Here is a 27,273-nt window from a genome sequence, read left to right on the forward strand (position 1 = left end):
TTTCTTTTTTTTCCCCCCTGGAGATTACACAAAACCGTTCAAATTACCACTTTATTGAATTTGCAGAAGCATACTACAGTAATACATTTAAAAAAATCACATAGCAGGGTGCCTGGGTGGCTCAGTCGGTTGAGCGTCTGCCTTTGGCTCAGGTCATGATCTCAGGGTCCTGGGATCGAGCCCCCCTTCAGGCTCTCTGCTCAGAGGGTAGTCTGCTTCTGCCTCTCACTCTCCCGCTGTGCTCTCTCTCACAAATAAATAAAATCTTTAAAAAAAAAAATCACATAGCACTTAGTAGGTGTATGTATACATGTACATTCCAGAAGACAACAAATAGAATTTATGTGGTCTTTTTCTTTATGATTTAGAGATTTTAGACCCAAGTTTATATAACAAATTAGTAATTTTTATTTTTATTTTTGGCAGAGCGAGAATGCAAATTGGCAAACTATTATAAATCATTCCTCCTTTCGTCTTTTTCCACTCCTTCCCCTATCCCTCCAAGTAGAGAAACATCTCTCAGGGTATTAGCTTTTTTTCCAGTGATACTAGGGCTGCGTGGTTGACAGCCTTTTGCTGGCTTTAGGGATCCTTAGTCTGTCTTTTGCCATTTTTAGTAATTATTTGTACTTAGGCAAAAGATAGTGTGATTAAAAGAGGAATATATTATTTAAAAATAGTTTATAAATCTACTTTATATATAAATTTATTTCACAGATTTCCTGAAAGAATTCTGTATCATTGTGAGATGGAAATGGCAGATTTTGGCTGTCACCAGTAATGGGTTACTTTCTTCCCAGTCAGACATACTTGAAATAGAAAATGTCTTCCAAGTGTGCCCAGTTATGGGAAACACAGCACACTGTTGATTTATATTGAGATAACAAAGATCTTTTTTTATTTTTATTTTTTAAAATATTTATTTATTTGACAGAGAGACACAGCAAGAGAGGGAACACAAGCATGGGGAGTGGGAGAGGGAGAAGCAGGCTTCCCGCCGAGCAGGGAGCCCCATGTGGAGCTCTATCCCAGAATCCTGGGATCATGACCTGAGCCGAAGGCAGACGGTAGACGCTTAGCGACTGAGCCACCCAGGCGCCCCAACATAGATCTTTTTTTAAGATTTAAATTCAGTTAGTTAACATATAGTGTATTATTAGTTTCAGAAGTAGAGTTCAGCGATTGATCAGTTGCATATAACACCCAGTGTTCATTATATCAAGTGCCCTCCTTTTAATGCCCATCACCCAGTTACCCCATCCCCCCACCCACCTTCCTTCCAGCAACCCTCAGTTGTGTTTCCTATAGTTGAGAGTCTCTTCTTAAAAAAAAAAAAAAAAAAAGTCACTTATGGTTTGTCTCCCTCTCTGATTTTGTCTTTATTTTTCCCTCCCTTCCCCCGTGATCCTGTTTTGTTTCTTAAATTCCACGAGTGAAATAAGATAATTATCTTTCTGCGATTGACTTATTTTGCTTAGCATAATACCCTCTAGAGATAACAGATCTTTGTGACTAAAGGAGATACAAAATCTTTTGTATTTAAGGACAGTGACAGGCATTATTTTATGTCTTTCTTTTTTCAAAAATATTTAAGTAATCTCTACACCAGATGTGGGGCTTGAACTTAAAACCCTGAGATCAAGAATTTCATATTCTAATGACTGAGCCAGCCAGTCGTCCCTGTATCTTTTTTTCTTTCTTCTTTTTTCGTTTTAAATAAAGATTTTATTTATTTACTTGTCAGAGAGCCGAGCACAAGCAGGGGGAGAGGCAGGCAGAGGGAGAAGCGGGCTCCCTGCTGAGCAAGAATCCTGATGCGGGGCTCCATCCCAGGACCCTGGGATCATGACCTGAGCTGAAGGTAGATGCTTAACCAACTGAGCCACCCAGGCGTTCCGTATCTTTTTCTTTTAATAAGTTTTATTGGGATATAATCCACATGGCATAGAAGTCATCCTTTTTTTTTTTTTTAAAAAGATTTTATTTATTTATTTGACAGAGAAACAGCGAGAGAGGGAACACAAGCAGGGGGAGTGGGAGAGGGAGAAGTAGGCTTCCCGCGGAGCAGGGAGCCCGATGCGGGGCTCGATCCCAGGACTCTGGGATCATGACCTGAGCTGAAGGCAGACGCTAAATGACTGAGCCACCCAGACACCCCTAAAACTCATCCTTTTAAAGTGTACAATCCAGGGGCACTGGCTGGCTCAGTTGGTAGAGCATATGAGTCTTAATCTCAGCATCATGAATTCAGGCCCCAAGTGGGTATAGATCTTACTTTAAAAAAATGTTTAAAAGAACTTATTTTATTTTTATTTTATTTATTTTTATTTAAATTCAATTAGCCAACCTATAGTACATGATTAATTTCAGATAGAGTTCAGTAATTCATCAGTTGTGTATAACACCCAGTACTCATCACATCACCCAATTATCCCATCCCCCCACTTAACCTCCCCTCTAGTAACCCTCAGTTTATTTCTTATAGTTAAGAGTCTCTCATGGTTTGTCTCCCTCTCTGATTTCTTTCCATTCTGTTTTCCCTCCCTTCCCCTATTTTTTTAATACCTTATTTTATATTGTGTTTTATCATGATAAAATTTTTGACCTGTGATTTATGTAAGAAAAATGTGGCCATCTTGAATTTATTTATTCATTTTATTTTAAAGATTTATTTATTTGAGAGAGTGAGAGGGGAAGGGACAGAGGGAGAGGAAGAGAGAATCCCAAGCAGACTCTACCCAGTGTGGAGCCTGATGCAGGGCTTGATCTCATGACCCTGAGATCACAACCCAAGCAGAAACCAAGTGTCTGGCTCAACCGACTGTGCCACTCAGGCACCCCTGGGCAGTTCTAATTTAAATGCTGTTATAACATATTAAGGATTCTGCCTTTTGGTCTGCCTGAAGTATTTCTAGTCATTAGTGTAGGACGTAAAATAAAGGTCTGTCATAAGAGGGAAAATCAGCCTTTTGGTCTGAATTTAAGATCAGGGGTGCCTGGGTGGCTCAGATGGTTGAGCATCTCTGCTTTCAGCTCAGGTCATGATCTCTAGGTCCTGGGATCGAGCCCCACATCGGGCTCCTTGCTCAGCAGGGAGTCTGCTTTTCCCTCTGCTTCTGCCTCTCCCCCTGCTTATACTCTCTCTGTCTCTCTCTCAAATGAATAAAATCTTTAAAAAAAAAGATTAAAAAAATAAATAGATCGGGGCACCTGGGTAGCTCAGTCGGTTAAGCGGCTGCCTTCGGCTCAGGTCATGATCCCAGGGTCCTGGGATTGAGCCCCGCATCGGGCTCCCTGCTCAGTGGTGAGCCTGCTTCTCCCTTTCCCTCTGCCTGCCGTTCTGCCTACTTGTGCTCTCTCTATGTCAAATAAATAAATAAATTTTAAAAAAAAATCTTTAATAAATAAATAAATAAATAGATCAGATGGGTTGATTTATATATTAGTAATTTCTTTGTAAAAAGTTACTGCTATAAAAAGGTAATATAAGTGTTGATGTTACTGCATTATTTCAGGTAGTTTGGTAATTGTAATGGATATACTTAAGACCCAGCTGTCTGACCTTGAAAGAAGAATGATTTTGAATAAAAAACAAACACAAACATTTCTTATAGGTAGCCCAACCAGGCTTTAATATTTATCTTTTAGGCCTTTTTATCCCTTATGACATGTTCATTTGCTCTTCACTTTCTTTCTGTCTGAGCTTATTGGCCATTTACTTTTGAATAAGGAACATCTTGGCCATTATGGGATGGAAGGGTGGGAAGGTGGGAAATACACAAAACCATTGGTAGTTTGATAAAATATGCAATGTTTGGAAAGTGATATATTGGGTTTTACAGAGTAGATGTTTAGGTTAATTGCATGCCTCTTCAAAAAGGCTAATATTCTCCCTATGTACGATCCTATAACTCTTACCTGGAATAGTGGGACAACATTGAAGCTTTAGAAGGGATCTCTTTACTTGGAAATAGAGCAGTAATGTTAGTAATCATAAAAGACTCAGATGTGATATTTTAACACCAGGAGTTAACTGGGCAAAGGGTAGATGTAGAATTCAGATGTATTGTCTAAGCAGAGTGGATCTATTGTTTCAAAAATGACTTGGGGAGAGGTGCCTGGCTTGCTCAGTTGGTTAAGCATCCGACTCTTGATTTTGCCTCATGTCATGATCTCAGGGTTGTGAGGTTGGGCTCCACGCAGGGCATGGAGCCTGCTTAAGATTCTCTCCCTTTACTTTTACCAACCCACCCCCCTCACCCCCCACCACCTCCCCCTCTCCCTCTCCCTCCCTCTCTTAAAAAAAAAAAAATGACTTGGGGAGGATTGTTTTCTGTAGTAGGAGGCTTTTTGTGAAAAGCAAGTACTGTATGTGGCTATTTTTTACTATTGCTTATTAGTAGGATCGGTTGCAAAAACTAGAATTAAAATTAATTGCATTTTCATTGATAACCCAGCCAATAATGGTTGAGTGCAGTGCCTTCTGGAAAGAAGGGGTATTGAGAAGTACGTCTGTGTTGAGGGTTATGTCTTTAGCTTTATGTGATGGTGTTGCTTTGTAAATTATAGAGTAAGTTTCTTGTGGAGTTGATAAAAACAGTTTAGAATAGGACAACTCTTCACCTCTCAGGGATCTAAATTGTAATTAAATTCCCTCAGGCTAGGGATCTTTGCTTTGTTCCTTGATATGCAGCAGGTGCCTAGAACAGTACCTGTTAAAAATCATACAATTAATAATTGAATTAGGATCAGAACATTAGTGTCTTTTCTTATACTCTCATGCTTTTCCTCCACTATGTCAACATTGCTTTCCAATGTGAACTCTGAGGCCATTAATTCACTGAAATTATATTCTTCAAGGAACTGCTAAGGACTGTCAGTGCTTATCATATAAATTGTCCATTGTGGGTTTTTTTCTTTTTTTAAGATTTTTTTTTTTTAAAGTAATCTTTAGGGGCGCCTGGGTGGCTTAGTTGGTTGAGCGACTGCCTTTGGCTCAGTCATGATCCCAGGGTCCTGGGATTGAGCCCCACATCGGGCTCCCTGCTCGGCGGGGGGCCTGCTTCTCCTTCTCCCTCTGCTGCTTCCACTGTTGGTGCTCTCCTGCTTTCTCATTCTGTCAAGTAAATAAAATCTTAAAAAAAAAAAAAATCTTGGGGCGCCTGGGTGGCTCAGTTGGTTAGGCGACTGCCTTCGGCTCAGGTCATGATCCTGGAGTCCCGGGGTCGAGTCCCGCATCGGGCTCCCTGCTCGGCAGGGAGTCTGCTTCTCCCTCTGACCCTCCTCCCTCTCATGCCCTCTGTCTCTCATTCTCTCTCTCTCTCAAATAAATAAATAAATAAAAAATCTTTAAAAAAAAAAAAAAAATCTTTACACCCAACATGGGGCTCAAACCCACAACCTCACAGGCTCCACCGAATGAACCAGCCAGGCACCCCTATATTGTCTGTTGTTGAAAGGAGACCAAACATTTCAACAAACGTGGCATTATTTTGGGTAATTTTTTTTTTTTTTTAAGTTGGCTCCCCCAACGTGAGGCTTGAACCCAGGACCCTGAGATTAAGAGTTGAATGCTGTACCGACTGAACCAACCAGGCACCCTTACCTTGGATAATTTTTAAATTGACTCTTAAAAACTTAGAATACAGTGTATGTTGATCAATTTAATATTTTTTAATGTTGAACATTTTGACCAAACAGAAGCCAATTTAGTATTGTTTCTTTACTGTGTTTTTGAAGACAAACCTATTAAATAGTTATATACTGCAGCTTGTAGCAGTCGAACACAATTTCTTAGCTTTCTGTTCTCATTTATTTTAAACTTAGGTTCTCTTAATTCTTGAGAAATTATAAATGAGTTAACTTAATCACATAACTAGTGACCGTGTAATTTTAGAAATTGATATTTTCTGTATATTACTGGAAAATATTCCATAGGTTCTCTGAAAACCTGTATGTATCTAAGGCTCGATGTTGTTGAAAAGGAAATATTACCTAATTGTGGTTTGATTCTTTTTTAACTACTAAATGTCAGATAAATGTTTCATCTTGAATACTTGAAAACTGTAGGAAATGTGTTATTTTGGAAAGAGTAGAGAAAATCAGGACATCACCTTTACCAGCTGAGTTTTCATGGATATGAAGAGTTAGACACTGCCTTTTTTTTTTTTTTTTTTAATTTGGGAGTTTCCAGTCTTCTCAGTATAGAAGAGTAATGTAGAGTTGTAATACTTGATTGAGTTCTCCTTTGTTGAATTGGAAGATAAATTTATGTCTTGTTTTTAAAGTGTGCTCTCCTTATATAAAAATGATAGAGATGGTAAGTCCGCCCTTCTGAGGAAGGGAGCATGATTTGACTTTATTTTACACCCATAATCTATGGAATGATTATTTGGTAATTAATAATCAATGCATAGTATTGTATTTAACTCTTTGTTATTCAGGACATAAGCTTAAACATTTGTTTTCCCCGTATTATTCTTTGGCTAACTGAATTTTTGATGGGGAGTTGCTTCCCTTTGCTGCTTCCCTCTTTTTTTTTTAATTACCTAATTAATTATATTTTATTTTATTTTTTAAAGATTTTATTTATTTATTTGACACAGAGAGAGACAGAGTGAGCACAAGCAGGGGGAGTGGCAGGCAGAGGGAGTGGCAGGCAGAGGGAGAGGGAGAAGCAGGCTCCCCACAGAGAAGGGGGAGCCCAATGTGGGACTCGATTCCAGGACTCCGGGATCATGACCTGAGCCGAAGGCAGTCGTTTAACCAACTTAGCCACCCAGGCGCCCTAATTTATTTTAGAGAGCGAGCACAAACGCGTGCAGGCATGGGGGAGGGGCAGAGGGAAATGGAGAGAATCTCAAGCAGACTCCCCTCTTGGGGCTCCATTCCACGACCCTGAGATCGTGACCTGAGCTGAAATCAAGAATCAGATGCTTAACTGACTGAGCCACCCAGGCACCCTTCTTTTTTTTTAATAGAAAAACCTATGCAGGGGCGCCTGGGTGGCTCAGTTGTTAAGCGTCTGCCTTCAGCTCAGGTCATGATCCCAGGGTCCTGGGATCGAGCCCCACATGGGGCTTCCCTTTCTTTCTGCCCCTGCTTGTGTTCCCTCTCTCGCTGTGTCTCTGTCAAATAAATAAAAATCTTTAAAAAGAAAAAGAAAAACCTATGCAACCTTCCATTTAGTGATAAACTTTGTAGGTGTGGGTGTGGTAAAATATGCATAATATAACATTCATTTTAACCATTTTTAGGTATACAATTCAGTGGTGTTAAGTACATTCATGGTGTTGTATATAACCATTACCACTATCTATTTCTAGAATTTTTTCATCCCATACAGAAATTCTATACCCATTAAGCAATAACTCCCCATTTCCCTCTTGTCCCTGCTCCTCCTAGCCTCTATTCTACTTTCTGTCTCTATGAATTTGCCTATTCTAGATACCTCATGTAAGTGGAATCATAAACGAATTGTCCTTTTGTGTCTGGCTTATTTCATTTAGGGTGGTGTTTTAAATAATTTTTATCCATGTTGTGTCATGTATCAAAACTTTGTTTATTTTTATGTCTTAATATACTATCCCATTATACGTATATTTCACATTTTGTTTATTCATTCATTGGTAGACACTAGGGTTGTTTCCATCTTTTGGCTGTTGTAAATAATGCTGCAGTGAACACTGGTGTACACATATCTATTTGAGCCCCAGTTTTCACTTCTTAAGGATGGCATTGCTGGATCATATGATAATTCTATGCTTAACTTCTTGAGAAAATGCCAGACTTTTCCACAGTGGCTGCACGATTTTATAGTTCTACTAGATCTGCACTGGATTTCAAATTTTTCTGCATTCTTGTCAATACTTGTTCTTTTCTTCCTTTTTTTTTTCTGCCTTAAATAGTCATCCTAGTGGATGTGAAGTGGTATCTCATTGTGGTTTTGGTTTGCATTTCCCTAATGACTAATAATTTTAAGCAGATTTTCCTGGGTTTATCTGCCATCTGTGTGTCTTCTTTGTTGAAGTGTTTTGCCTATTTAAAAATGGGTTGAATTATAAGATTTCTTATACTCTGGATACAAGTCCTTTGTCAGATACAGTGGAAGGTATTGTTTAATGTTTGTATGGGAAAAAAAAGAACTATTCCAATTTCTATCAAATTTCTTCCAAATTAAAAAAGATCCCCTCATTAATTCAGTATCGACAAATAATTTTGTTACTTCTAGTTCAGTTGCCTGATAAAACAGAATTTTAGGATTATGTTTCCCTTGTGAGAGGTATAACTTACACTAGAGAATGTAAAGAGAAAAGTTCTGCTTTCTGATTATGTCAGCTCCAGGAGAAGTGTAAAATTATGATTTTGGTTTGTCAGCAAATAAGAATGCTATATTTAAAATTGCTGTGCCTGCCTTTCTAAAATGCCAGATATAAGTGCATAAAGCATAGTTAACTCCTAATGAAATTCATAGAATTTTCATGACTTTTAAAATTCCAAATCAGTATATTTCTTACATATATCTTCCAAATATGAAAGGTGCCCTAAAATTTTTCTTTACAAACACATCAAGCATTTTTTTTAATAAAAATGGGAACATAGGGTCTATCAAAAGATTTTCTCAAATTTATTAATTTAAATGAAAAACAATTTTAAGTATACCTAAATTATAAATTTTAGTAGTTTTAACCTCTTGGAAAAAACTAAATAGCAGAAAACTGCATTAAAAAATTAGACTGTTGGGCACCTGAATGGCTCAGATGGTTAAGCATCTTGCCTTTGGCTCAGGTCATGATCCAGGGTCCTGGGATTGAGTCCTGCATTGCGCTCCCTGCTCAGCAGGGAGCCTGTTTCTCCCTCTGCCTCTCTCTCTCTCTCTCTGTCTCTCATGAATAAATAAAAATCTTAAAAAAAAAATCTGAGAGATTCATTTCAGCTAAGGGTTCTTAAAAGGTGAAAAGTAGGGCGCCTGGGTGGCTCAGTTGGTTAAGCGACTGCCTTCGGCTCAGGTCATGATCCTGGAGTCCCGGGATCGAGTCCCACATCAGGCTCCCTGCTCAGCAGGGAGTCTGCTTCTCCCTCTGACCCTCCTCCCTCTCATGTTCTCTGTCCCTCATTCTCTCTCTCGCAAATAAATAAAATCTTAAAAAAAAAAAAAAGGTGAAAAGTAATTTAGTAAATATTTAAGAAGTGAGAGTAATAAAATGGTTAAAACATTTGTAAATTTTGGGGGACCTGGCTGGCTGGTTCAGTAGAGCATGTGACTCTAGATCTCAGGGCTCATGAGTTCAAGCCCCACATTGGGTGTAGAGCTTACTTTAAAAAAAAATTTGTAAATTTTTCCCCAAGAAAGAAAAATGTGAATGTAAAAGCCATCTTAAGTGTCACTTTGTAACCTCTCCCACATACATAGATAATGTAAATTGTCTAAAAATAAGAAACACATTTTCAAAAACTATTCTTGGAAAATTATTGTTATGCAACAATAATGTTGGTTTTATTTTTTCCAGATATGGCCGTGTGGAAAGTGTCAAAATTCTCCCCAAGAGGGGATCTGAAGGAGGAGTGGCTGCCTTTGTGGATTTTGTGGACATCAAAAGTGCACAGAAAGCTCACAACTCAGTCAACAAAATGGGAGATAGAGACCTACGCACGGATTATAATGAACCAGGCACCATTCCGAGTGCTGCTCGGGGATTGGATGATACAGTTTCCATAGCATCTCGTAGTAGAGAGGTTTCTGGGTTCAGAGGAGGTGGTGGAGGGCCTGCTTATGGCCCCCCACCATCACTTCATGCACGAGAAGGACGTTATGAGCGGAGACTTGATGGGTAAGTTCCAAGGTTTCTGTAGGCAGGTATTTTGTATTTGATATGGTGAGAAACAGAAACTCATATTTAGGGGCCCCAGATGGATTTAAAGTTTTGGGCATTCTCAATGTTTCCTATTTTGGGTTGGAAACGGAAGTGATTTCTATCCCAGTGGCTGGTATCTTGTGGAATCGTAGAGGATTATTTCCTGCAGCTGGTTGGATATCTACTCCTGAGATATAAAATGGTGGAAGATTTTGTATGGCAGTATCATTTTTGGAGTTACCTGTCTTCTAGAATTAATTATTCCTTCTCTTGGATAATCTGAAGGCCTTCCTTGGATATATCTCTGCTATCTGATGGAGCTATTTGGCTACAGATTTTGTGGTTGTACTATATGGAATATTTCTGGAATATTAGAGCCTACAGATTCTTTTAGAAGTTGATATCTGCTTCTCAATTTTCACTACACAAAGTGTACAAACAAATTGGATTGTCCCCAAAAACCTAGCAGACCATAATGATTCAACCGCTTGGATCCTACAAACAATACTTTAATCTGGAAATCTGTACTTGGATGAAGAAGAGTGAAGGCAATGTTTGATTTTTTCCATTTTGGATCTACACAGTTTCCATGTTGGAATTATACTCCTTGATGGAATGGGAGAAATTTGAGATGATGAATGTTTCTAAATCCTGGAATATAGCCATTCTTTTCTAATTGCTGGAATGTATGGGATGTCATGCAGTCAAGATTCCATTAGCCCAGGGGAAGAGGATTACTATTTTGTTTCTTAAGCAAGTTGCTGTCCAGTTAAAGGTACTTTAGCCTTGAACACATGGTGACGATCAGTTGTGGATACAGCAATCAAAATTGACTGTGCTGGATGGCTACAAAGGTGAACTAATGGGGAGCAACTGTTCTTCCTCATTTGGTGGAATCGTAGAGGATATTTCCTCTTCTGTCAGCTGCCTGATTCCTACTTAGGGCTGGAAATTTTTATGAATGTGGATGAATTTATAATTGTCTGCTATCTCAAGAAAGAAGTCTGGGGGTTTGAGAGTTACAGTTTGTCTGGGACTACTTGCTTCCAGTGGAATTATTTTATCTGGTCACTAAGATTTTTTTTTTCCTTATGGTTCATCTAAATATCATTTGACACCCTTGCCCATTAAGAAGGTGGATTACCCCCATAAGAGGGGCCAAAATTGGGGAAGTTATGTTCACAATTCTCTCCCTAGATTTAATTGGGATTATAGGTCGTGTTTCCACACTTGGAAAAGGTTGGTATGTCCTGACCTGTGTATATTAGCCCCTCTCCTAACCCAAGTCAAACTCTCTCTTTTTTCCCCCCACTAACTCTAGAAGTATTTAGTACTAATAGATGAATCAAAGAATAGCTATTAGATTTCAGCCCTGCTAGTTCTTGTGCCTGCCTTCTGTATCTTCCTAAAATATCAGCTGTAGCAGTAATTCTCCTAGAACTATTGCCTATTGCTTCTGTTGTATCGTTAATAACAGCTTTTACCAATTAACATTTGATAGGGTGCTAAATGAATTATTTGTGAAATTTTCTCTTAAGTCTCAAAGGAAACCCTGTTGTTTGTTAGACGTTGAAGTACCTATCCGATTGCCAGAAATGTAGCAAATTTAAAAAGGAGAAAGTTATTTAATACATTTAAATAGGAAAGGTATTACTGAATTTTTTGCCATGCCAGTTGCTTTACATCATAGCAGCAAAAAGCAGAAATAGCCTAGGAAGGTATGGTTGCTACTAAGTGAAGTGGTGGGTGAAAATGAAGATTAGTGCAGAGATTTGGAGCTATGTATGTATTGGGGACATAGTATTAGTTGTAAGATTTTTGCCAGATATTCTTCACTGGAAAGATTCTAATTTTTCTGTGTTTTTGATGATTTCTTAATCTTTTGATAGAAGATCTCATCCAAAGATAAGGTTGGGAAGAAACCCAATCTCAAGTTGAGATTCAGGTGATGAAATGGTCTTTTAGGAACTCAGGAAATGAGTTCTGGTTTTCTACAAAAGTAGAAGATGTTAAGATTTCTTTATAGGATTAGAATTGGTTTTCAGTATTAGCACATAATTGCATGTGTGTAATTGAACATGCAACAATTTTTTGTAACTGTAGGTTGGCAAATATTCATGTCCTACAGAAATATTTTTTTTAGGTTAAACCATGCTGATAGCAACCTTCGAATGAATATCTTAGTTTCCAAAGTTGGCTGATTTCATCAGAGGCAATTTGATTTTAGCTAAAACCTTTGAGAGTATATTTCCTGTAAACATTAAGTATAGACATTAACAAGTAGAATCATGGAATAGTTGTTTTAAAAATTATGTGGAATTTGATAGCACCAGGAGAGAAAATAATCTTTATTCTTTAATTGAATTTACCATAGAATAGCATGTGTCAATCCAGTATTTTGATAACTTAAGTTGTTGTCTTTTTCTTTTAAGATTCCATTTCTGTTATTAAATGTGATTGGGCACAGCAGTTTACATAATCTGGTAGTTTTTATAATTACTCAAGAAGTCGAAAGTTAATGAGAAAAAGTTATACTTAAAATTTTTTTCTGGACTTCTTTGAAAATGCCCTCTTACTGCTGGGACATACATTGCAATAGGGCTTTCATGTCTGTGTTAAAATGTATTATGGAAATTTTGCCTAAAATAAATTTGTCAAGTAAGTAAAAGTTTGGTATATATTTTAATCAGGTGGAAGTATAGAAAACTTTGATATTAAAATGACAGTCCCTTCTTGTTACATTAAACTGCAAATGAAAAGGAGATGGTATATGTATATTTCTGTACATAAGCCAGAAAATCCCTAATAAAAAGAGCATCTGACTTGCAGAACACTAGTCATGAAAGCCCAATATACACAATGGTTGCTCAGCTGTGAAAATTTTGGAGTTAAGTAAAATGTTAAGCTTAGTAGTGTTTGCTTACTAAGTAGGTTAATGCTGTTTAGCAAATGACAGTTGCAAAGACAGACAATGCTGAAATGAATGTTTGCATGACTTGCTTTTAGTTTTGCTTGCCCTTTTCTGATTGAGTAAATATTTTTCCCCCCCTCCTAAATGCAGGGCTTCAGATAACAGGGAGCGTGCTTATGAACATAGTGCCTATGGACACCATGAACGGGGGACGGGAGGATTTGATCGGACAAGACATTACGATCAGGATTACTATAGAGATCCTCGCGAGCGGACTTTACAACATGGGCTCTATTATACTTCTCGAAGTCGAAGTCCAAACCGTTTTGATGCTCATGACCCCCGATACGAACCTAGGGCTCGGGAGCAGTTTACACTGCCCAGTGTGGTACACAGGGATATCTACAGGGATGATATTACCCGGGAGGTACGAGGCAGAAGGCCAGAGCGGAATTACCAGCACAGCAGGAGTCGGTCACCACATTCATCACAGTCTAGAAATCAGTCTCCTCAGAGACTGGCTAGCCAAGCGTCTAGACCTACCAGGTCCCCTAGCGGCAGCGGCTCTAGGAGTAGATCCTCCAGTAGTGACTCAATCAGCAGCAGCAGTAGTACCAGCAGTGACAGGTAGGTTAACAGCTTTTTGTTCTAACAGACGAGCTGTTGAATAAAATGTCACAAATTCTCAACAATTAGTGGTAATGATTTGTAGCATAGTAATATTTTCAAAGTAAGTAATCTTGGATCATGTATATAACAAGTGAAGAGGCTTTGATTAGTGGGTGGCCATGGAATTCACCATTCTGTCAAGTACCTGCAATTAAGTGATTTGCAAATACTGTTTTGTGCTCCAGATGCTCAATATTAAAATGGCCAAAAGAGAAAAACGATAACTTTAGCTGAATGAAGTAAATCCTGTGCCATGGTATCTCTTTAAAGTTTTTAATTTCTTGGGTGTATAATGTTAACTTCTATTATTTTGGTTGAAAATTCATAAAAGCCTTTTGTTTCAGGATGTATTGGTGAAATATATTGTTGACACATCTGTCAGTGACTAAATCAACTTTTGGATACATTTTAACTAATTTTAACATCAAGGTGATAGCCAATTTATAAACTTAAGTAGAAAAGCTTTCTTTAAATGTAGGTTGTAACAGCTGTTCACTAAGGCTGAGTGAGCTAATTTCATTAGTTGGGAATTTTTTTTACAAAGGAGTTTTATTCTAAAGATAAAAATAATTTGAAGGTAATCTTAACAGCAAACATCTTAGAAGTTTATCACAGATCTAGGTAGATAGTATAGCATACTCATTTTATAATCTTGGACAAGTTACTTAAGCTGTCTATGCCTCAGCTTTCTCTTTTGTGAGAATCATGCTTTAAAGTTATTGTGAAGATTAAAATGAAAAAATGTCTTTAAGTGCTTAGCTTGATACCCATATATATTAAATGCTGCCTTCAATAATTGCTAGCTGTTATTATTACTGCTTCAGTTATTGGTAGTCTTTAACCATTCCTCATTTCCAGTTATTGTTATTCATCCTATTTATGCCAGATATCCTAGTTTGATACTTGGATGGTGTGCATTTTAAATTTATAGGATACAAAATTTTTTGACCTGATTAAAATGCCCAGATTAATGATTTTTGTTTTAGTATTGCCTGCTTAGAATTAATTTAAGAAAAGTAAATGATCATGTAATTGGGGAAAATTATGTTCTGGCTCCAGTGTTGTAGCTCTGTGACATGGATGAAAACCCTTAACCTCTCATGAATTTATTTGATATCTTGACAAGGTTCATTTGAACTCTGTAAGCTGATTATAAAGTCTTGTCATGTCCTGTCTCCTACACAGAATTAAGATACTCAAGTTTTAGTCCTTTTCCCCTAAACCTACCTCATTAAAGGGATACAGTAGCATTCCATTGTGTCAAAACTTACTGAAAAGCCGACCAATTGTGGAAGTGTTGAAATTGGAGAAACATGATACAGGGCCTTCAGGTTGGCATTGTACTTCAGTGGGAGTGATAGTGGTTTGGGATCTGGCCCTTAGCATGTGGGCTCACAAACTTGAACCCAGAGGCCATCTGATTAATTTGATGGAGCTGATCACTGTTTATGTAAGCTAAAGGAACAGTTATATGCTTCTGAATATTTACAGTCAGAAAGATAACTGCCACAAAGGCAGAATAAGCTTAGAAAATGTACACGGGGACTGAATTACAGTTGTTGAAGATATTTCCTCTTCTGTCAGCTACCTGATTCATGCTTAGGGCTGGAAGTTTTTATGATTTAGGGCTATAAAGGCTATTATGTAGGACTTTAACAAGAAGAGCTGAGTTTTAGCCAGGCAGGGAACATTGTGGGTTGAAGGAACAACCTTAAAGGATACAAATGGAAGAATGTTTTGTGAACAGCACATAATTTAGAATGACTTAACATTGATAATGATTTTGGGTTTGGTTCTTTATGCAGAGATGAGTGGTTGAAAGATTTTGAGAAGGGAGATAGTTTGAGATCTGTGCTTTAGAAGGGCATCTGGTGACTTAGGAAAGACCAAGATTGTGGTGAGGAGGCTATTTCAGTAGCTTGGAGAATAAAGTCTTGGACTCTGAGAATGCCTAACTTGGGACAGGTGGGAGAGACATTATGTTAATAATCAGATTATATTGATTTGTGAGAAACAGGTGAACTTTCTGGAGATGGGACTGAGTGACAGGCCTTTCAGTGCTATCCTCTAAGAACAGGACCAGGTCTTCCTTTTTGCACACCATAGAGCCTAGCATATTATCTTTCTCACAGTACATGTTCAATAAATAGTTGAAACACTTAGATACATTTCTTAGTTAACACAACGGATAAAACAAAAGTAATGTAAATATTAGCTAAGATTTGGTTGTTACATATTATTGAAGCAAGTACAAGGAAAAAAAATCTTTTGGTGGGCAGAGCATACCCATTATCCCTCGGTTCAGCCTCCCTTTTATCAGATGTCCTCTTTTCCTTTACTATTACGTTGACCTCAGAGTGTAATATTTTGAGATGTTATATAGATTCAGAATGTTCAATTTCCTTTTGGAGGAAATAAGTTCTTTTTTGTAATCTTTAAAGCTTTATGACTGTGAAACTATGACCTTCCAAGTTTTTTAAAAATGTTTCAAATTAGCATCTTATAGTAGATAAAATATAGCTTGGTTCTAGCTATATAGTATTCTGTCTGCATGACTGACTGGGAAGTCAGTCACCCTCCATCCCCCTTAATTGTTGGAGCTTTGGTGAACAGATTCCTAGCAGTGCATTTCCAATGAGTAAACATGGGATTGATAGCAGTCTGGTTGTGAACTCTTTATAAATGACACACTTACAGTTTCTGCGTAACTGTTCTCAGTATTTAACTGGTGAGAACTGGGGCTTAATGGTATAAACTTTCCTGTGTGCAGCCCTGTGGTGCTGTATGTCTCTTTCTCTGTCATGGTTTAGGGAGTCACTTTTCCTTTCAACAGAAAATTTTAAATGCATATATTCCATAAAAGTATTTATTTTAGGGGCGCCTGGGTGGCTCAGTTGGTTAAGCGAGTGCCTTCGGCTCAGGTCATGATCCTGGAGTCCCGGGATCGAGTCCCGCATTGGGCTCCCTGCTCAGCAGGGAGTCTGCTTCTCCTTCTGACCCTCCCCCCTCTCATGCTCTCTCTCTCTCTATCTCATTCTCTCTCTCAAATAAATAAATAAAATCTTTTTAAAAAAAAAAAGGTATTTATTTTAAAAGCCCTGATTTTGAACATACTGTATTTCTGTAGTTTCCTATCATTGGGTTTCTTTTTCCTGTCACGTTAATGAATTTTCTGTAATACAGGTTAAAGGAATTTAATTTATTGACTTTAAATTAGTTCATAAACTTTCCCGATACCTTAAAGTAGTTTTTGACTGTGCTTTGTTTCCCAGTTGTTTACTTTGATCACACCCAAAGATGATTGGGCTGGCTTAGGGTCCCTGAACTTGGATGGGGAAAATTACATCTTTTCACTAGTAACCTGTAACTGAAATTAAGTATTGCCTCCCATTATTAAAGTAGGCAACAAAAAACAGTAGTATTGACAGTATGAGTTACTTTGTTACCAGTATAAATCCACAGGTAATTTATTATAGTTGCAGATACCTCACAGTGGGGTTTCTAGTCATTACTGGGAAGTAGTTATTAAACTCAGTGTTAAGTATTGTAATTTAATGTTAATGAAAACATTATATCACAAAAATTTAAATATTTTAATAACTGCATCAATATAATTGGTTTCCCTTTTATTCCTATTTATTTTACTTTATGCATTTAGAAACATTATTCTGGAAAGTGATGCATAGACTTCACCAGACTGCTGAAAAGATATCCTGGCCGTCCTTGATTTTATACTCAATAGAGGTTTACTGAATGAAAGGGGGGGGTGGGGGAAATGGATGAAAGGGGGTAAAGGGAGAGAGTTAAGATTTGGATAATCCTAAACCTGTTCTTATTCTATTCCCTCCTATTCAATAGGTTACTTCTCTAAATCTCTTTTTAGTCTAAAGTTGACTTTTGAGTTTACATTCAGCCATCTAGTTAACAAATATTGTTTTTGTGTGTACCAAATTTATGGAGTAAGATAGGTTGTATGGAGCCCCAAGAATAGAACCGTTTATTTATTTTTATTATTTTTTTAAGTTTATTATTATTTTTTTATAATCTCTACATCCAATGTGGGGCTTGAACTCTTGACCCCGAGATCAAGAGTTGGATGCTCTTCTGAGCCAGCCAGGCACCCCAAGAATAGAAGTAGTTTAAACATTTGCAATGGCTAAGCCAAAACAGAAAAACTACATACGTGTCTAATTAAGAGCTAACATGTATTTATATTAATTTGGTGTCTATGGCTAGTGCATCTTTCCAGCTTTCCAAAAGCAGCTTCATCTTCCTTAAAAGCTTTCTGGGCTATGGTCATCCTTTTCTTTTTCGTTCTTCTGAACCCTTTTGGCTTGTCTGTCTAAATATGTCTGGTAACTACAGATTGTTATTCTCACAAAAATAGGTCTTTAGGTGGAAGCAAAATGAACGTAGTAATAAGCAAGGGTAACTACATGAAAATAACTGTAGTAAGTGACATTTCATTGTCTCTTTGTGACTTTTGGTAAGCCATGTGGCATTAAATCATGCTTAGTTACCCGTTTGAATAAATCAGAATTTCTTTTCTTTTTGGGGGGCGGGGAGCAAGCAAGAGAGAGCACATGTGAGCCTGGGGAGGGGCAGAGGGAGAAGGAGATAGAATCTCAAGCAGACTCCCCACTAAGTTTGGAGCCCAGTGTGGGTCTTAGTCTCGCAACCCTGTGATCTTGACCTGATCTGAAATCAAGAGTTGGACACTTAACCAACTTGAGCCACCCAGGCGCCCTGAATCAGAGTTTAGAGCAAGCTTTCTACATATAGATTTTTAAAATGAGAATAAGTTGATTTAGAAAATAATTTGATGAAATTTCATGTGTTTTTTGGTATAGTTAATTATATTACTGGAATTTCTTTTATACTGTCATGATTGGAAGATTTTTTTTTAAAGTAGGCTCCATGCCCAATGTGGGATTTAAACTCATGACCCAGAGCTCAAGAGTTGTATGCTCTACCGCCTGAGCAGCCAGGGTCCCCCATAATTGGAAGATTTAAGGCAGAAGCTTGGGGACAGGGGAGAGAGAGACATTCTCTTTTTCTTACTTCCAGGGCAGGAAAACTGACATTTGAAATAGCCTTTGTGGTGTTTATTTAAAGTAACAAGAAAAGCATATGGATCTTCGAGCAATCGACTTTTCAGCACTGATGCTCTATTAAGATGTGGTGTGATTTATGCAAAGGCCCCTCTCTTGTTTAATGTCTTAGCTTTGCAGTTGGAATAATTTACTTCTTATTGAAAGGGAAGTGAAAAATAGTTTTTTGGGGGGGGCACCTGGGTCGCTCAGTCATTAAGCGTCTGCCTTTGGCTCACGTCATGATCCCAGGGTCCTGGGATCAAGCCCCGCATCGGACTCCATGCTTGGTGGGAAGCCTGCTTCTTCCTCTACCACTCCCCCTGCTTGTGTTCCCTCTCTCATTGTGTCTCTCTCTGTCAAATAAATAAATAAAATCTTTAAAAAAAAAAAAAAACTGTATATATAAAAAAAGAAAAATCTTTTTTTTTTATTTTATTTGAGAGAGAGAGAAACCAATCTAGAGAGAACATGAGTGGAGGAGGGAGGGACAGAGGGAAAGGGAGAAGCAGGCTCCCCGCTGAGCAGGGAGCCCGACGTGGGGCTCCATCCCAGGATTCCGGGATAATGACCCAAGTGAAAGGCAGATGCTTAACTGACTGAGCCACCCAAGCGCCCCTGAAAAATACTTCTTATTGCTAGTATTATTTGTAGAACTTGTTTGTATATTTCTTTTATTTTTTTTAGTAAATTATATCAAAGGTGACCATAGCCCTACTCATTTTTTTTAATGATAGACCATTTAAGATTATTTTACCTGAATTATATTTAAACAGTAATTAGCATATTGAGCAGATCCTGGATTTTTACAACAGATAATAGTTAAAAGGAATCTAATGAGCATATTTTTTCTGTAAAGATCAGTTCTGCTAGTCATTTTGTGAAAAATCAAGACATTATAGATTATAGTTTCTTAGAGGGGGAATTTTATTCAAATAACCTTTTGTCTATGATTTCAAGAGGAGGTTTGCAGTTATTTAAGGAGAGAGAACTTACTTTCAGGTTCATGTAGAAAATTTTCCAGGCAACCCTCTCAGGTCGTCTCCCTCTTTGGGAGCTTTGTACTATTGCTCATTCAACTTTGCTTTACTGTCACTCAGTTTAAAAAGAAAAAAGAAAAAGAAAATTTTCCAAAATTGCTGTCATCTTGCAGGCTTGTGAAAGATTATGGATGAGCCTGATAAGGTGAGAGGGAAGCCATTGGGATTGGTGGTGTTACATGTATCAAAGTGACCATGTACCTTCCATTTCTCTTATTTTACAAGTATGCTTATTTAGAATGTTGATTTGGGGAAGGAACACTCATTTTATTACCTGACTATCCAGTTTGCTATGATATATATAATGTGCTGGAAACTGTGAGATATGGAAGTAGTTTTAATACATATATGAAGTAAAAGTGGTTTTTTTTTTTGAAGATTTTATTTGTTTGGGGGCGCCTGGGTGCCTCAGTTGGTTAAGCGTCTGCCTTCGGCTCAGGTCATGATCCTGGAGTCCCAGGATCGCGTCCCGCATCGGGCTCCCTGCTCAGCGGGGAATCTGCTTCTCCCTCTGACCCTTCTCTCTCTCTCAAATAAATAAATAAAAAATCTTAAAAAAAAAAAAAGATTTTGAAGGATGCCTGGTGGCTGAGTCGGTTAAGCATCTGTCTTCAGCTCAGGTCATGATCCCAGGGTTCTGGGATCAAGTCTTACATCAGGCTCCCTGCTCAGTGGAGAGTCTGCTGCTGCTTCTGCATGCTGCTTCCCCTGCTTGTGCTTTCTCGCTCTCCCTCTGACAAGTAACTAAATAAAATCTTTATTTAAAGAAAAAAAAAGGTTTTATTTGTTTGAGATAGAAAGGGAGGACATGAGAGGGGGGAGGTGGCAGAGGGAGAGGAAGAGCGAGAAGCAGACTCCTCACTGAACAGGGAGCCCAACATGGGGCTCGATCCCAGGACCCTGGGATCATGACCTGAGCTGAAGGCAGATGCTTAACAGAATGAGCCACCCAGGCGCTCCTAAAGATTTTATTTTTAAGTAACCTCTACACCCACATGGGGCTCAAACTCATGACCCTGAGATCAAGAGTCACATGCTCCACTGACTGAGCCAGCCAGGTGCCCCAAAAGTCAGTTTTCTTAAGTGTTAAAGGAATTAATAATTAGCAGTTTGTTGGTGATTGTTGTAATGTTTATTTTTTTTAAAAGATTTATTTATTTATTTTAGAGAGCAAGCATGAGCAGGGGGAGGGGCAGAGGGAGAGGCAGAAGCAGACTCCCCGCTGAGCAGGGAGCCCCACACGGGCCAGATCCCACGACCCTGAGACCATGATCCGAGCTGAAATCAAGAGTTGGACGCTCAACTGACTGAGCCACCCAGGCGCCCCTGTTGTAATGTTTAATCATAAAAACACATTTGTCTGAGTTTTTAATCCTCAAAAATGATGTCTTGTCTATAATAACAAATAGGCAAGTAGTTTCTGGATTTAGTTGGAAATAAAATTTGGTTCTGTTGGACTGTGATTCCTTATTCTGAGATATATTTAGGGGCACAAAAATAGAAGAAAAAAAATTTTTTTAAGATTTTATTTATTTTACAGAGAGAGACATAGCAAGAGAGGGACACAAGCAGGGGCAGTGGGAGAGGGAGAAGCAGGCTTCCCGCCAAGCAGGGAGCCCGATGCGGGGCTCGATCCCAGGACCCTGGGACCATGACCTGAGCCGAAGGCAGATGCCCAATGACTGAGCCACCCAGGCGCCCCTAGAAGAAATTTTTTTAACAGAAGAAAGTCACTTCCACTACAAGTAATGCCTTTTAATCTCAGGGAAAAAATGATAACAACAAATCAAACCATATTTGGGAAATTGGTGTTTAGAAACCATGATTTTTTTCCCCTAGCTCTTTTGTTTGTACCTGTGTAGGATTGAAATGAGAGTAGAAATTAAGTTGGTTTTATTGCATAATACCAACCTTTCTCCTCTTTGCTACTCTTTATACCTGTCAGTTTGAGATGATCACTTAAATTGAAAAGAGATTTTTTTTTGTTCTTTGAGTGTGTAAAGAGAAGATACCTATGCACAGAAACCATTGAAACATAAACTATGCCAACTAAAATGTAAAAATAGATGATTAGATGTTTATTGATTTGGGGATAACTGGTGAAGTATGTTTTGGGAGCGTTCAGAGGACTTTGAAGGAGGAACAGTAGAGGTTTATCTAAGCCTTTAAGAAGCCAAAGTTAAGGATAATAAATATTATTAGGAGGGATGTTTCTTTATCTTTTGCCCCTTATAAAATGAAAATATTTGCATGCTTATTTTAAGTCTAAGTAAAATATCATTTTAATGCATTTTAAATAGCTGATTTATTTCTGGGTTTCACAACGATTCTTAGCCTGTTTTATTATTTTGCCCTTCTGCCTCATTTTTACTTTTTTAGACAGCTGAAATTATCTTAGATTTTAAAAGGAAGACTGTCTTGCTGAAAGTCAGTATTGTAAATAAAATGTATTCATTGCTCTATTTCCAACCATTAAATAAAGTTTTTATCTTGAAATTTGCAACTCTTATTTGTGATGAAATTAAATAAAAGCCATCTGGTGGTTTCATTGACTTTATGACTATTCTCCTTGAAATATTGGTATCTAAGTTCTCATTTTTTTTTCATAGAAAATTTATTTTTTCTCTATTGAAGTACAGTTGACAGGTATCAAAGTTCTTTAAAAAGCTACCTACTTGGAGGGAGAAGGGTTAGGGGGGAAAACGAGAACAGCAAGCAAATTAGTGTGTCTGCAATCCTGGAGAAAACTATTAGATTTAAAATATACAAAGCCTCCCCATATTTTGAGTTGCTCCCTTAAATACCACACTTTCCAGAAGATTGAACATTTGTTCATTCCCTCTTAAATCAGTTTTGGGGCTGTTGAGCAGCATGGAATAAGTGTTTGGCAGTGTGTGCTTTGGAGAGTACACCCCGATGAATGTGTGTGTGTAATTATGTATCTATATGTGTGTTTATGTATATATGTATTAGTAGTATCTTTTTCCATTCCCACCAGCAGTTGAAGAGTATATTTTTGAATTTTATTTTGGAGGCAATAAGCTACACAACCTTCTGTCTTTTGGAGTCATATTAGCTAGCCAAGCCTTTTTAATGCTAAATATGGAAAATGGAGGTGTTTGCTTTCTGATTACTCTGATGGGCTTAACTTCCATTGTGGAGATCTATAAATAGATCGATTTCCTTTCTAGTTTTCCTCTTTTTGTCAAGTACAAGCATTTCAGGAAGGCTTTCCATAGGTAATAGGTGGTGTCAGCATTAGGGGTCTGTATGGAATAGGCAGTTTTGGAAACAAGTGCTAGGCTGATCCATATTTGCTCTGTACTGGAGAATCTGGCTTTCACTTGAGATTCCCTGCTGCTAGGGAAATGAGAATAAGGTAGACAACGCGGATAGCAAATGAGGAGAACTCATTGTATGCTGCCTCGGCAGCCAGTGTGTCTGAATATTGTGGGGAAAGCTAAGAACTGCTTGTTTGTGAGTCAAACCAGCCTAAACTGGAATCATCCAGTTTGAGTTGGCCGCTTGCCACCTCCCAGAGGCTTCCTTATTTTGCCAGAGTTTCTGCCCAGCCCTCAGCCCAGGGGGTGGGGCGGGGACCAGGCAGGCGACTGCGCTGGGACTGGACAGGCAGTGGGGAGGAGCAGGCTGTGAAGTGGCTGCCAGTTAACCCCGATTCGTTCCTAGGGGGAGGCATTTCAGATACAGTAAGTTTAAGACTAGAAGCTGGTGTGAACTCTATTTCCAGTGCATCTTTACTCTATTACTCCCTTGCTTTCCCTGTAACTTTTTGTTTTCTGTCCTTTAAAAGCCAAGGCTTGAAAAACAGTGTCTGCCATACCATTGCTTGGGTGCATAATAACATGGTTTGCACTTGGTGATAATTTACTACCAAAAATTTGGGGTGCCTGGATGGCTCGTCAGTTGAGTCTCGAATTCTTGACTGATTTCGGCTCAGGTCTTTGATCTCGGGATCATGAGATCCAGCCCCATGGCTCCACCCTCAGCCCAGAGTCTTCTGGAGATTGTCTCTCTGCCCCTTCCCCTGCTTGTGCTCTCCTTCCCTCCCTCTCTCAAATAAATTTTTAAAACCTTTTTTTTTTTTTAATTTTATTTTTTTAAAGATTTTATTTATTTATTTGACAGAGAGAGACACAGCGAGAGAGGGACACAAGCAGGGGGAGTGGGAGAGGGAGAAGCAGGCTTCCCGCGGAGCAGGGAGCCCGATGCGGGGCTTGATCCCAGGACCCTGGGATCATGACCTGAGCCGAAGGCAGATGCTTAACGACTGAGCCACCCAGGTGCCCCAAAATCTTAAAAAAAAAGAATTTACTATCAAAAATTAAATTTCCAAAGTTCCCCAGGAATTTTGCTTTTAGTTAAGTTAGTGTTTTTGAAGTGACAAACTGTCCCTCCCTTACCCTTTCATTCTTTCCATTTAGGTTGTGCAGGGGTTTGTTTTGGTTTGATCTTAAATGGAAGAAATGAAAATAGATTTGGGGGTAAACTTGTGACTCCGTGTCTTGTGAGTTTTAATCTTGAAGTAAATTTTTTTTTGAAGTGGATTTTTTTTAAACGTTGCTTTCAAATTGACAAAAAGTAATTCAGATTAAAATCCTAAACAACAAATTTTAAAATAAAAAAAAAACTGTCCTGAATTTTGTTTGACTTGGAGGCAAACTCTTAAAAAAAAAAATTATGCTTAAATTGCAAATTGTTAGTGTCACGGCTACTTTGTGCATATAAAGAACCTCTTAGCTTTCTTTGAGAAATAAGGGAATTAAGTGATTAAACATGGCCTAATTCCTGATCAGAGAATACCCAGAAGTCACTAAGCCACAAATAAAAGAGTACATTTATTTTTGTCTTTCTGGATGCCAGGGCTATATAGAAAATGGAAATTTCCATAACCTTGCTTATGTTCCAGACTTTTGGAATGAGATTGAAACTTCTGTTAGTCTCTGTTACTTACGGTAGAAATTTACAGAGCAATTTTGGTGTTCTTCTCTTTTATCTTTTTTGAGTTGTTTACATTTGGAGGTCATTCTCAGAAACTCTGGTATAATTTCACCCTGCCCTGAATAAGGGATCATCCATCACAGATATAAAGGAAAATGTGGTAATCTTAAAGTTAAAATCTTATTTTAAACATTACCATTTTCTGAAGCTCAGAATTAGCCAAGATTTTATTACAGGTACCGTCCCCTGTTTTTTTTTTTATTTGTGTCTTAGAGTATAAACTAAATGATTGCCTTTATTTATAAAGGGTAGTTTTGTGATTGCTTCTCTTGTGAGAAAATAGAGCACCCTCTGGTAATTTATTTACTTAAAAAATCTTGTGGTCATTCATTAAATTAGATGCTACTAGAGTTGACTGTTGCTAGAAATTGTATAAAGTGACCTCTATAGAACATCTTCCTAGATCCACTTTGTTGAATAGATGAATTTCCTCTTTCCAGATAGACAAAATATTAAGTGAAATTTATATATATATTTCAAAGATTCTATTTACTTATTTGAGAAGAGAGCACACATGTATGAGCAGGGTGAGGGGCAGAGGGGCAGAGAAACTCTCAAGCAGACTCGGTGCTGAGCTCGGAGCCTGACGCGGGGTTCGATCCCATGACCCTGAGATCATGATCTGAGTCAAAACTGAGAGACGCTCAACCGACTGGGCCACCTAAGTAAAATACATTTTAAGATTAACTTTGCAAAATAGAGTTGGTTTCTCCTAAGAATCTGAGTCATACTCTAAAAATTTTTCTTGATATAGATGAGGAGATTAGAAGAACTATATGCTACTATGCGGATAGTAAAATATATTCATAGAATCAGGTGGGAAGACGTTTTATATATATATATAGCTCAATAAAATAGGGTTGGACATTTTTAGAATTTGGCTTAGTTAATCATTTTTTTCTTAATGTCATAAATTAAAAACTTTTTAAAAAAACGTGTGAATTGTTGGTAAAATCCTGAACAAGGGGTGGTGAGTATGTTTTGTTTTAAATTATCAACAAAGGTAGTTTTTGAAGTATAAAGTGGTAGGTACCCTCGAACTAAGGTCCACTTTGTTAATTCTGTACTTTTCTTTCTTTCTTTTTTTTTTTTAAAGATTTTATGTATTTATTTGAGAAAGAGCACGAGCAGGGGGAGAGGGAGAAGCAGACTCCCCACTGAGCAGGGAGCCCGATGTGGGACTCCATCCCAGGACTCTGGGATCATGACCTGAGCCAAAGGCAGACACTTAACTGACTGAACCACCCAGGCGTCCCTAATTCTGTACTTTTATTTATTTTTTTTAAATATTTTTATTTATTTATTTGAGAGAGAGAATGAGAGAGAGAGAGCATGAGAGGGGGGAGGGTCAGAGGGAGAAGCAGACTCCCCGCCGAGCAGGGAGCCCGATGTGGGACTCGATCCCGGGACTCCAGGATCATGACCCGATCCGAAGGCAGTTGCTTAACCAACTGAGCCACCCAGGCATCCCAATTCTGTACTTTTAAAGTGGAAATTTACGCCTTTAAGATTCGTTTTGCTCACTTGTTTGAGCTATCTGGAATTATATAATGAGAAATATTTGTGGCTTTATCAAGATAACACCCTGGCATTAGTTTTTTGTAATGGTTTTTATATATGCTATAACAATTACTTTAAAATCAAACCTCTAAAGTGTGGGGAACCTGGGTGGCTTAGTCGGTTAAATGTCTGAATCTTGGTTTCACCTCAGGTCATGATCTCAAGGTGTGAGATTGAGCCCCCAGTCAGGCTCCGAGCTCAACATGGCATCTGCTTGAGATTTCCCCCCACCCCGCCCCTCCTATTTGTGTGTGTTCTCGCTCTCTCATGTAAGTCTTAAAAACAATAACAAAAAACCACAAAACCTCTCAAGTGTTATCTGTCATAAATGGCATTTCTCTTTAAGGATTCTCATGCCTTTAACATGGTCTTTTTTTTAAGGTTTTTGTTAAAGATTTTGAGAGAGAGAGAATATGAGCAGTGGGGAGGGGCATAGAGAGAGAGAAGCAGACTTCCAGGTCAGCAGGAAGCCTGATGTGGGGCTTGATCCCAGGGCCCTGGGATCATGACCTGAGCCGAAGGCAGAGGCTTAACTGACTGAGCCATCCAGGTGCTTAACATGGTCTCTTATTTAACAGGTGATATGTTTGTTTCTTGAGGAGCTTTTTGGTTCTATACCTAGGTTGCTCAGTACTGTCTACTGGCCACATTGAGCACTTGAAATTTGGCTAGTCTTTATACCAGTACTGATCTTTGCTATAACATGGATGAACCTCAAAAACATGCTAACTGAAAGAAGCCAGTACAAAAGGCCACATACTATATGATTCTATTTATATGAAATATCCAGATAAGGTGAATTTATACAGACACAAAGTAGTTTAGTGATTGCCTAGGAATGGGGGTGGAAAAGAATGGGGAGTGACTGCTAATAGGTATGTGGTTTCTTTTTGGGGGGATGCAAATGTATTAAAGTTATATTATTATGATTGTATAACTCCATAAATATACTAGAAATCATTAATAGTATACTTTAAAATGGGTCAGTTTTCTGGTGTGAAAGCGTATCTCAATAGAGCTATTAAAAATACTGAGTTTTGGGGCGCCTGGGTGGCTCAGTTGGTTGGGCGACTGCCTTCGGCTCAGGTCATGATCCTGGAGTCCCTGGATCGAGCCCTGCATCGGGCTCC

At 38.3% G+C, this 27,273-nt stretch overlaps 1 protein-coding gene across 3 annotated transcripts in view; it reads left to right on the top strand.

Annotated features, from left to right (window-relative positions):
- The window catches only part of SPEN (spen family transcriptional repressor), a 95,328-nt gene that overhangs the window by 17,875 nt on the left and 50,180 nt on the right, over positions 1 to 27,273 (top strand). For 2 of the 3 annotated variants that reach the window (XM_081817543.1, XM_081817544.1), the window contains exons 2-3: positions 9,510 to 9,830; positions 12,916 to 13,392. In XM_081817543.1, coding sequence (XP_081673669.1) covers positions 9,510 to 9,830; positions 12,916 to 13,392 — 798 coding nt within the window. The remainder of the gene's footprint in view (positions 1 to 9,509; positions 9,831 to 12,915; positions 13,393 to 27,273) is intronic. The other variant, XM_081817545.1, reaches the window with a different exon arrangement.

Source organism: Leptonychotes weddellii, chromosome 4 (assembly GCF_054177405.1).
Source record: "Leptonychotes weddellii isolate Sample4059 chromosome 4, ASM5417740v2, whole genome shotgun sequence".
Lineage (NCBI taxonomy): Eukaryota > Metazoa > Chordata > Mammalia > Carnivora > Phocidae > Leptonychotes > Leptonychotes weddellii.